Below are 12,285 nucleotides of genomic sequence, written 5' to 3'. Positions count from 1 at the left end.
GCCTGCAATGCTGGAGACCTGGGTTCGATCCCTGGGTTGGGAAGATCCCCTGGAGAGGGGAAAGGCTACCCATTCCAGTATTCTGGCCTGGAGAATTCCATGGACTGTATCATCCATGGGGTCACAAAGAGTCAGACACGACTGAGCAACTTTCACTTTTTCACTTGAGGCAACAGGGAGTCTGATCTCCCAGTTGTCTAATACGTCCTTTGTTTTTGCATGACACCTGTGGGAACCTCACTGATTGCATTTCTTTACTTTGTTAGAAACACAGGTTCACATCTATACGTGTTAGAAACTGTCTAACTCAGGCTCCTGCCAAAGGTCACACACTGGATGATTTTGGTTGGGACCCTGAAAACTAGAGATGCTAACTCTCTAGCCAGGGCTCCTTCCTTATTTCATGTCCTAAATGACACTCAGGAGCACTGTGCTTGAGTGTGTTATTGTACATCTTAGGAACTATCCTTTGGCAATGCTGTGCTGTGCTTAGTTGCTTAGTCATGTCTGACTTTTTGCCGACCCCAGGCTCCTCTGTCCATGCAGATTCTCCAGGAAAGAATACTGGAATGGGTTGCCAGGCCTTGCTCTAAGGGATGTTTCCAACCCAGGGATCGAACCCAGGTCTCCTGCATTGCAGGCGAATACTTCACCATCTGCGCCACCAGGGAAGCCCATCCGTTGGCAGTGTCTATCGTTCTGAGCCTCTTCCTACTCACTCTGTCCTCTGTGTGTCCCTTCGTAGGAACCAGATGTGACCCAGAATGGTGTCTAGGACACATAAAACACAGACCTCTGGCAAGTGCCTGATTAATTCTGGTCCCATGGCTCACAGTTATCTCTGAGTTAGAAAAGAGGCTGAGTTGATGTCCGTTGGAATTAAAGATTCCCTATGCTAAATGACGTTATATGATCCTATTCAACTGCCATTTTCTTGTCCTTATTTTTAAACTGTAAGATTGTGCAGTAGCCCAAGTGCTGTCTCTGTAATATCTTATTCTGCTGCATTAAGGGGAAGGCTTGCAGAACTGAAATTTTGTGAGCAGGTTGTGTAGAGTTGTCTACATCTAAGATGGAACACATTGGAACTCACTAGTTCTTTCTTTCCATTCCTGTTCTTTTTATTTTTTTCATTCCTGTTCTTTTTTTAAGGAAAGAAATTTGGAAAAAATTAAAATAACCTGTACATGGCCCTTTACCCCACTCCCCCCCCTCCACATTTACGCATGCGTGTGCACACACACACACACACACACACACACACACCATTATATTTAGAATGAAATTAGAAGCAGCCCAGGCAGAAACTGTGCTGCTTGGAGAAGCTTGTCATTTTCTGGGCATTCCTGTGGAGTAGTTCAACAAAATCCTGACCCAAAAGAAAGTTGGGACAAGAATTTGAAAGAAGATGCTGGGGAGATGAATTCCCAGAATGGGCCCCAGAGCCAGGCATGAATGCCATCATTGAGTTAAGAGCAAAGGTAGCTTTCCTTTGACTGAGGATTTCATGTGAGCTAATTTGTATTTTAGAATAAAAGAAATATATTAAAAAATCTAGATAAAAAAAGAAATAGATTAAAAAAAATTGTAAGGAAGCATGAAAGGGTTGAGACTGGGTTGTCAGCAGTGGTTCCTTGTACTGGAACTTGGATCTTTGTAGTCACTGGTCTCTCATTCAACATAGGATGCTTTGGCATTATTTGATGTCTTTGTGAGGTGAACGATAAGCCTCATCATTGTCATGAGTCATCAGATAAACCCCCAGAGTGGGCCAGGATGGCCAGGAGTACCAAAATGTGGAAGAGCACAAAGAAATAGGAAATTGAGAATATTCTAGGAGGTCCCCACAGCCAAGATACCATGCAAGTGATTCCACTGTAATGGGGCTGACTTTCCAGAGGAAATCACTTGTATTCCTTATAAAACCTGAGAGCAGCCAAGCCCATGAGAAAGGCTGACTGTCCCAGGGTGCAAAGCCAAAAGGATAATCTAACATTCTGAGCTCTGATCCTTGGCTCTGCTCGGGCTTGTAAAGCACCCTGGGGTAAGTCACTTACTGAAGCCAAGGCTGAGCTGTCAGCCACGCTTTCAGAGCACCTCAGTTCCCCACCCACTCACCTCCTCTCCTGGGGTAATTGTTTTAGAGAGTGGGAGCAGGTTGTTTCAACCCCTGTAACCTTGCAAGATTCACTGGAGCAAGCTGCCTCCTTTTCCTAGACGAGAAGAACTAACCTTCTAGAATTCATAGATGGCAGAGGGGGAGAGTCCTCAAGTCATGTGACCTAAGGTGACCTGCTCCACCATCTCTACCTGAGAGACCCTTTTGCTCTCACTGAGGGTGGAGAAGCATCCGTGAAAATCTCAACTAATTTTCCTGTGGAGCTAGGTCAGTGCAGCCTCATTACTACTCTGGGCCTGGCACAGAGATGCCTGGGATGCTAGAGCTTCCTTTTAAATACCTACTACATATTTCCTGATAGTATGTACATTTGCAAAAAGTTTAGAATGTCTTCTATAATCCTAAGAACCAAAGTTAACTATGGTTGATGTAGTGTTTTATTTTATTCTTGTGCCATGTAATATAGCTTTCCATGCATGTTTATAAGTGTCTATAGACAAAATTTGGATAAATCAACAGTACACAATATTTTGTGCATCCATGAACATCTTTGTACATGTTCATTACTTTGAGTTCAATTCAGTTCAGACACTCAGTCGTGTCCGACTCTTCGCGACCCCGTGAATCGCAGCACACAAGGCCTCCCTGTTCATCACCATCTCCTGGAGTTCACCAAGACTCACGTCCATCGAGTCTGTGATGCCATCCAGCCATCTCATCCTGGGTCGTCCCCTTCTCCTGCCCCCAATCCCTCCCAGCATCAGAGTCTTTTCCAATGAGTCAGCTCTTGTCATGAGGTGGCCAAAGTGTTGGAGTTTCAGCTTTAGCATCATTCCTTCCAAAGAAATCCCAGGGTTGATCTCCTTCAGAATGGACTGGTTGGATCTCCTTGCAGTCCAAGGGACTCTCAAGAGTCTTCTCCAACACCACAGTTCAAAAGCATCAATTCTTTGGCGCTCAGCCTTCTTCACAGTCCAACTCTCACATCCATACATGACCACAGGAAAAACCATAGCCTTGACTAGACGGACCTTAGTTGGCAAAGTAATGTCTCTGCTTTTGAATATACTATCTAGGTTGGTCATAACTTTTCTTCCAAGGAGTAAGCATCTTTTAATTTCATGGCTGCAAGTCACCATCTGCACTGATTTTGGAGCCCAAAAAAATAAAGTCTGACACTGTTTCCACTGTTTCCACATCTATTTGCCATGAAGTGATGGGACCAGATGCCATGATCTTCGTTTTCTGAATGTTGAGCTTTAAGCCAACTTTTTCACTCTCCACTTTCACTTTCATCAAGAGGCTTTTTAGTTCTTCTTCACTTTCTGCCATAAGGGTGGTGTCATCTGCATATCTGAGGTGATTGATATTTCTCCTGGCAATCTTGATTCCAGCTTGTGCTTCTTCCAGTCCAGCGTTTCTCATGATGTACTCTGCACTACTGCGGGCAGGAATCCCTCAGATGAAATGGAGTAGCCATCATGGTCAACAAAAGAGTCTGAAATGCAGTACTTGGATGCAATCTCAAAAATGACAGAATGACCTCTGTTCATCTCTAAGGCAAACCATTCAATATCACAGTTATCCAAGTCTATGCCCCAACCAGTAATGCTGAAGAAGCTGATGCTGAACGGTTTTATGAAGACCTACAAGACCTTTTAGAACTAACACCCAAAAAAGATGTCCTTTTCATTATAGGGGACTGGAATATAAAAGTAGGAAGTCAAGAAACACCTGGAGTAACAGGCAGATTTGGCCTTGGAATGCGGAATGAAGCAGGGCAAGGACTAATAGAGTTTTGCCAAGAAAATGCATTGGTCATAGCAAACACCCTCTTCCAACAACACAAGAGAAGACTCTACACATGGACATCACCAGATGGTCAACACCGAAATCAGATTGATTATATTCTTTGCAGCCAAAGATGGAGAAGCTCTATACAGTCAACAAAAACAAGACCAGGAGCTGACTGTGGCTCAGATCATGAACTGCTTATTACCAAATTCAGACTGAAATTGAAGAAAGTAGGGAAAACCGCTAGACCATTCAGGTATGACCTAAATCAAATCCCTTATGATCATACAGTGGAAGTGAGAAATATATTTAAGGGCCTAGATCTGATAGATAGAGTGCCTAATGAACTATGGAATGAGGTTCGTGACATTGTACAGGAGACAGGGATCAAGACAATCCCCATGGAAAAGAAATGCAAAAAAGCAAAATGGCTGTCTGGGGAGGCCTTACAAATAGCTGTGAAAAGAAGAGAGGCAAAGAGCATAGGAGAAAAGGAAAGATATAAGCATCTGAATGCAGAGTTCCAAAGAATAGCAAGAAGAGATAAGAAAGCCTTCTTCAGCGATCAGTGCAAAAAAATAGAGGAAAACAGCAGAATGGGAAAGACTAGAGATCTCTTCAAGAAAATGAGAGATACCAAGGGAACATTTCATGGAAAGATGGGCTCGATAAAGGACAGCAATGGTCTGGACCTAACAGAAGCAGAAGATATTAAGAAGAGGTGGCAAGAATACATGGAAGAACTGTACAAAAAGATCTTCACGACCCAGATAATCATGATGATGTGATCTCTAATCTAGAGCCAGACATCTTGGAAAGTGAAGTCAAGTGGGCCTTAGAAAGCATCACTACAAACAAAGCTAGTGGAGGTGATGGAATTCCAGTTGAGCTCTTTCAAATCCTGAAAGATGATGCTGTGAAAGTGCTGCACTCAATATGCCCACAAGTTTGGAAAACTCAGCAGTGGCCACAGGACTGGAAAAGGTCAGTTTTCATTCCAATTCCAAAGAAAGGCAATGCCAAGGGATGCTCAAACTACCACACAATTGCATTCATCTCACATGCTAGTAAAGGAATGCTCAAAATTCTCCAAGCCAGGCTTCAGCAATACATGAACTGTGAACTTCCTGATGTTCAAGCTGGTTTTAGAAAAGGCAGAGGAACCAGAGATCAATTTGCCAACATCTGCTGGATCATGGAAAAAGCAAAAGAGTTCCAGAAAAACATCTATTTCTGCTTTATTGACTATGCCAAAGCCTTTGATTGTATAGATCACAATAAACTGTGGAAAATTCTGAAAGAGATGGGAATACCAAACCACCTGACTTGCCTCTTGAGAAATCTGTATGCAGGTCAGGAACCAACAGTTAGAACTGGACATGGAACAACAGGCTGGTTCCAAATAGGAAAAGGAGTACGTCAAGGCTTCATATTGTCCCCCTGCTTATTTAACTTCTATGCAGAGTACATTACTTTAAGGAAACCACATTAAATGCTCACAACAATTCCTTGATGTAAATACCCTATTAGGTTCATTTTACAGACAAGGAAGCTGATGCACAGAGATTTGAAAGAACTTGGCAATTTCATAAAACTAATAGCTTCAAATTCAGGTCTACCTGACACCCAAAATTAATATTTGTAACCAACTCATAATTATATTACTTCCTGGGAGAAACAAATAATTACTGCATTTTTCCTCTTCCCCTCTGTTAATTAACTGTTGTCTCAAGATGTAGATCAAGATTCTCCTGTGGTTTGAGTAATTCAGTAGTGATACGTTCAAATCTTCTACAGTAGAGGCATCTTTTTAAATTAGTGAAATTAAATGAAGTTAAATGATCAATCTTGATCTAAAGTCACAAGATTCTCAGAAAGTATCTGGATTCAGTATGCCCGGAAATCAGGGACCACTATTCATGAGACATACCTTTAAACAAGGATAGTTCATTTAATTTCTCATAATCTGATATGGATAAGTTGGTCCCTATTGTACAGATTTTTTAAAATAGACTTTGCTAATCATCAGATAGACAAACCCAGTTTTACAAAAAGGCTGACTTGTGCTCTTCAAACCTGGCAAAGGCATGAAAAACAAGAAAATACTAAGAAACTCTAAGAGACCAAAAGAAACAGGGAAAACATAACAACTAAATGCAATGTGACACCCAGGATGGGACTCTGGAACAGGAAACAAAATTAATAGAAAAACTGGTAAAATCGAAATAAAGTCTTGAGTTAAATTAGCAGTGATGAGCCAATGTTGGTTTCTTAGTTCTGACAACTCTGCTTCCTATTGTAAGATGATAGCTATAAAGAAACCTGAGTGAGACTTTACAGACACTTTCTGGACTATCTTTGCAACATTTTTATAAATCTACAATTATTCCAAAATAAAAATTTTAGTTAAAAACACTTTAAGATGATTGTTAATGCAGGAAAGGGAACAACAGTATAGTAATAAAACCCTGAACACCACAGTAGCTGAGGATAAAGCTTTGTCCCCAGCTTCCTAGAACAATGGAAATGAGTTCACCCTGTACTGCATGTGTTTTACAAGTACAGATACATTTTATAAAGATATGAAACTGCATCAGGGAGCTGAACGTGAATGAAACGGAGCATTCAGTACTTGATCTGATGATATGTGACTGGACTGTTTTGACGTCTGATGTAGAAATGGAGACGGTCCTTTCACTGTACACATGACAGTCCATGAGTGTCCACGACATGTATGTGGTGAGCATTTCCTTCCCCTTTAGCACCTTTTTTCCCTTTTAAGAGAGAATAGGAAATTGTGTCTGTCTTTGAGGTTTGTTTCTCATTTTGCTTACTATGAGTCCTGAGAAATATAGTGTGTTCTGAGCAGCCTCTGCAGGGAGCTGTCCCCTGCCCAGTGCTGATCAACATCACGCGCGGAGGCTCTAATCTCCACCTCTTTTCACAGGAGGATATACTATGAAGCTGGGGGAGCTGGCACGAGAGCCAGATCGCTATGGAGAGTGGAACCCCTTCGGATAAGGTAATGGAGCTTCAGGGTTGCATTCTTTTCAAGATTGGTTCCCCCCGCCCCCGACCCCTGCCAAGGACAACCTATTGTCTTAAATGTTACATTTGTTCTACAATAGCTGGCAAACTCTCAGAAGTTACTTGGCAGAGGTAAATTCTGAAATGTCTGTGACTTTTGGTTTTGTTTTTAAAGCACAGTGCACAGACATGTGCGCGTGTGCACGCACGCACACACATGATTTCCAAGTCTTCTGCTTTGACTCTGAAGTTAGCAGGCTCTATTGCTTGATCCAAGCCCCCAGCTCCTGCTACCCTTGCAGTGACTATGTTATAAAAGGCAAGCATAGACATGTCCACCGAAAGCCATGGAAGCTCTTCTCCCATTTATTTTCTTAAATAGATTCTCTGGAACCCAGGTGAGTCTTCCTCCTCCCGGTAGCCTTGTTGGCTCCAAAGCAAAGTTAGCTTTAATTGACAGAGTGGTGGCTGTGATGGCATGAGGTAGGGAAGACTAAAACATCACTGGACATGTAGCTCTGAAGAAAACCATATTTACCAGGACTTGTCAGAAACAACTGGATGGAAGGAACAGGACACCAAGACTTTGGAGACAGGTACTTGAGTAAAACATGGCATCTCTACTGCAGCGGAGTTCAGTTAAGCTCTGGACCTTTCTTTTGCTGAGCAGGATCACAAGTTAGGCTAAAGCTAAACTGCTCGGGGTAAGAGCAGAGGGTCGGTGTGGCCATTTTTTGTTTTCTTTCTCTGCCTTTCCCTCTAGCTCTCTGTTCCATATCTCCCTGAACACATGTTCAAAATAAAATCTCTAGTGGGTGGGGGTGTATATGCCTCCAAGGGGTCCTCAAGATAATCCATTGGCGATCAGGAGAAAATATTAGAATTTCTCTTACACACAAATACAGGTACATTCAATTTTACTTTATTGAGGAACTCTAGAAGAGGCTGACCGAAAGAGTACGGTGTCCTAAGGAGTACCCACTTGTTAGCTGGCTTGTGGCATTTATATTCTCTTTCAAGCCTGCTGAAGTTTTTATAGCAACATACTCTGTTTTTTTTTTTTTCAGGATATTACGGGTTGGTTCTTGTTTAATGAACTTTTTAAAAAATAAGTATGTATATATAGTTCCAGTTATGGTTCTTTATTTCTCCAGAGTCTTAAACATGAAGAATTTAAGGCTTCTATTAATGTAATTTGATTCTTTGGTACTCCAAAGAATTAGATCAAGGGGAGAGTCATTTTAAAAATTGATACATGTATTTCTGAAACATTTTGTTCTAACTGAAAAGATAATTAGATACAGATTATTCTGTGAATAATTTCTGCCCTAGCACTTACCATGACTTTTATTGAATGCCAGCCTTTTGATGGAGGACCATATGGTTCTACAACCCATTCAGCATGGACTCTCACTTATCTCAATCATCTTATTCTGCTTTACTTTTTCCCATGAAATTTAACATCTTGTAACATTCCACAATATTTACTTATTTATGTTTATTTGTTTATTATTTGTCTCTCCCTGGTGAGTATAAACAGCATAAACATTCTTATTTCTCTTGAAGAGAGGATTCTTTTCATTATTAAAGTAGGATTGACATACAGTATTATATTAGTTTTATGTGTGCAGTATAATGATTTGACATTTGTTTACATTGCAAAATGACTATTGAAGTAAGTTTAGTTATTATATGTCACCATTACAGAATTGCAATTTTTCTAGCAATAAGAGCTCTTAAGACTTACTTTCTTAGCAACTTTCAAATTGTGATGATCGTCAATAATATATATATTACTATTGCTATATATAGTATATATATATTATTGACTATATATATTATAAAATATGTATATTACTGCCATGCTGTACCTTACATACATCCCCATGACTTATTTATTTTATAACTAGAAGTTTGTACCTCTTGATCCCCTTTAACCGTTTCTCCCACCTCCCCAGCCTCCCTTCTCTCTGACAACCACCAGTCTGTTCTCTGTTTCTGTGAATTCTGTGTTGTTTTGTTCGCTCGTTTGCTTTGTTTATCAGATGCCACGCATGAGTGAGAGTATATGGCGTCTGTCTTACTGTCTGACTTACTTCACTTAGATAGTAGCCTCAAGATCCGCCCATGTTCTCGCAAATGGCACGGCTTCATTCTTTGTTATGACTGGATGCTATTCCATTGTGTATGCGTATATGCCACGTTTTCTTTTTTAATGATGAACACTTGGGTTGCTCCCATGTCTTGGCTATTGTGAATAACGCTGCAATGAACGTAGGGGTGCGTATGTCTTTTCAAATTAGTGGAGGTAGTAAAATACTTGAGTGGAGACTGTGCATTTGGAAATGCCTCACTTTCCCAGACACAAGTTTCTCTTCAAAAGCGGGCTTCTCATTTTTTGTGTGTGATTTTTGGCATCAAGACATTTCAGTGAATGAAGGAAAAATTAGAAGCTTGGAACTTCCAGTTACATTAAACCACGGACCTGCCCAGAGGGCCATGTTCCTTGTTGGTGATCTTAAAGGTTAGAAGAGAGCTCACAGGAGAATGCCATGCTGAGTTGTAGACACTTGATCTTAGCCAGAAGAGTGAGAAGTGATGAGCTGTAGGCAGATAGACAATCCTGGAGCAAGCCAGGAGTCAGGGGATGTACCGTTGAAGGGTACTGAGTCAGACCATATGTAAAAATGCACAGGGTAAACATTGAAAAAGACCTATTTTTTGTGTAAATTCAATTTCTTCTCTCTTTCATCTGTCCAGCTGGAGTGGCAGTAACATCAGATGGGGACAGGCTTTCCGCCTCCGGCATCTCACCACAGGCCACTACCTGGCCTTGACAGAAGACCAGGGCCTTATCCTGCAAGACCGGGGAAAGTCAGACACCAAGTCCACAGCCTTCTCTTTTCGAGCATCCAAGGTGAGGTGGATTTTGACTTTATTCTCAAAGCGAAAGCTCTGAAACCTCCAGGTAGAACTACGACTGCAAAAAAAATAGGCTGGAACAAAACGGAATTGGAAATTAGACCAGTGATAAATACTTTGTTCTTTTATCTTTTAAATTGAATTCGTAGAGGAATGTGTACCCTGGATGAAGACTGAAGTCTTAAGAGAGAAAGGCTTGAATGGAAAGTGGAAAGCCCTAAAAAACAAAAGGATCACGGGAATGACAGTGTTGCTCTGGGGCTACTGGAAAATGTTATTGTTGCTTAATATGTTCTGAATTGTTTTTAATACTTTTAAGTCTTATTAGAGCTTACCTGGTGGCTCAGATGGTAAAGCGTCTGCCTGCAACACGAGAGACCTGGGTTCAGTCCCTGGGTCAGGAAGATCCCCTGGAGAAGGAAATGGCACCCCACTCCAGTACTCTTGCCTGGAAAATCCCATGGACAGAGGAGCCTGGTGGGCTACAGTCCACGGGGTTGCAAAGAGTCAGACATGACTGAGCAACTTCACTTTCACTTAAGTCTTATTGCTTCACTCCCATACAGCAAAGATAACATGGAGGCATGAGTTCCAGTGTTATGTTTATTTAAATCAAAGAAGTAATTTCTCTCAGAGAGATGCAGAGGAGGCTTAATTCTGGACATGGCATCGTCTTGCAGTTATTCATATTAAACAGAATTACTAGTTCTTTTCCTCATCATGTGTTTTCTGCAGATCTCTTAGCTCCACTGTGCCTCGCCTGCCTCTGCAGAGAGCACATTCTGTGGCAGCTAGGTTAACCCCAAACACGTAGATTTGCCATTTGATGTGTAGAGAGAGAAATGTTTTTTTTTAAACTTCTGTCTTTAACGGTCAGCCAAGTTTTGACTCTATGTTACTCAGAGTCTGATCTAGCTGGATGGTCAGAATCACACGCTGAGCCAGCTCCTGATGGACGGTTTGGTGCTCTGTCACTTTAGGATTGTTCTGGAAAGAGCACCCAAGCATGAGACAGGCTCTGCACAGTGTATCCATAGTTATAGCAGCCCACACTTTCTAAGAGGCTCAGCATCTCTGTTGGGAGCTTCATCTCTAGCTTCACTCTTCTTTGCTCCTTTCCGGACACAGATCTTGATTTGTGTTCTCAACACAATTTCCATAAAGGGTTATTGATGATTCTGTTCGTGTAGGACTTGGTGTCAGGCTGACAGCTGAATTTCCATGGGGACATCTCTGTTTCATAATGAATCAGAAGAGGCCAGTTTTTCAGCACCACCTTCCTTGAAGCAGAGGGTCAGACTCCTTTTCCCCTCTCTTATGGCCCTAAAGTATTTGAGGCAGAGAATCTCTTTGGCTTAGAGGTTTTTCTGCCCTAGTTACCCTCTATCAGAGTTAGGCTTTCCTGCACCCATCGTTCAAAGATGAAGAAATGAGAGCTTCCTGGGACTTTCCTGGTAGTACAGTGGTTAAGACTCCGAGCTTCCAGCACAAAGGCAAGGGTTTGATGCCTGATCAGGGAAAAAGATCCCACATGCTGTGTAGTGTGGCCAAAAAAAAAAAAAAAGAGAGAGAGAAATGAGAGTTTTCTGCCCTAAATTTCTTTCAAGCATCTCTTCTCTCTGCTTCTCTTCTAATGGTGCATTAGCTCCTTGACTCCATTCGGGTTCTCAGAACACATCTCCATTTATATTACCGTCACTTTTATTTTTTTAAGATTCCCCACACAAGAAGGATTTTAAATTCAAGTTTATAACCATGGAGTAAAACATTTTTACCTCCAGGAAATGAGTTACCCGGAGTCACTCAGTCGTGTCTGACTCTGCAACCCATGGACTGTAGCCCACCAGGCCCCTCTGTCCATGGGATTCTCCAGGCAAGAATACTGGAGTGGGTTGCCATTTCCATGAGTTAGGGCACTGCAATTGGCTGAAAGGAGCAGCAAAACAAAACAACAGGAAAGTTCTAACAGCAGAGAGGAGTCTTCCCATTCTTCCCTGAGAGACAACTCGGATGTGGGATGTGGAGGGAGGGCAGGCAGGGGAAGCCAGAGAGAGGCAGAAGGTAAGAAGTGACTCATCGTGGCCGACGACCAAGGAAATGCCTGAGAATGCCAGCTTGGCTTGTCCCCTCTTCGAGTATTCCATCCCGGTCTTCTCAGCCCTGGATAGACCCCGACTTGGAGACCTTTACCAAGAAAGAGGCTTCTCTTGTGACAGCAGAAAAGTCGGGTGGCCTTCCAGGCAGCTGGCAGGATCCTGTTCCAAGGGGACTCTTCCCTTCCATTCCTTTCTTGGCTCAGCCTCACAGAGCATGGCTCGGCACTGTGCTGCGGCCTCTGTGGGAAGCCAGAAAGGCTCAGAGCACCACAGAGAGTCTCCGTAACACTCCTTTCACTTGGCACCACTTCCTGCCTGTGAGCACAT

At 42.2% G+C, this 12,285-nt stretch overlaps 1 protein-coding gene across 1 annotated transcript in view; it reads left to right on the top strand.

The window, feature by feature from the left end:
• RYR3 (ryanodine receptor 3) overlaps nucleotides 1–12,285 on the top strand; it is a 576,153-nt gene that overhangs the window by 267,282 nt on the left and 296,586 nt on the right. The window contains exons 9-10 of the mRNA XM_060419037.1: nucleotides 6,861–6,935; nucleotides 9,701–9,857. Of these exons, the coding sequence (XP_060275020.1) occupies nucleotides 6,861–6,935; nucleotides 9,701–9,857 (232 nt within the window). The remainder of the gene's footprint in view (nucleotides 1–6,860; nucleotides 6,936–9,700; nucleotides 9,858–12,285) is intronic.

The sequence above is a fragment of the Ovis aries genome, chromosome 7 (genome assembly GCF_016772045.2).
Source record: "Ovis aries strain OAR_USU_Benz2616 breed Rambouillet chromosome 7, ARS-UI_Ramb_v3.0, whole genome shotgun sequence".
Lineage (NCBI taxonomy): Eukaryota > Metazoa > Chordata > Mammalia > Artiodactyla > Bovidae > Ovis > Ovis aries.
The sequence above is the reverse complement of the archived record's forward strand: the minus strand, read 5'-3'. Positions and strand labels throughout refer to the sequence as shown.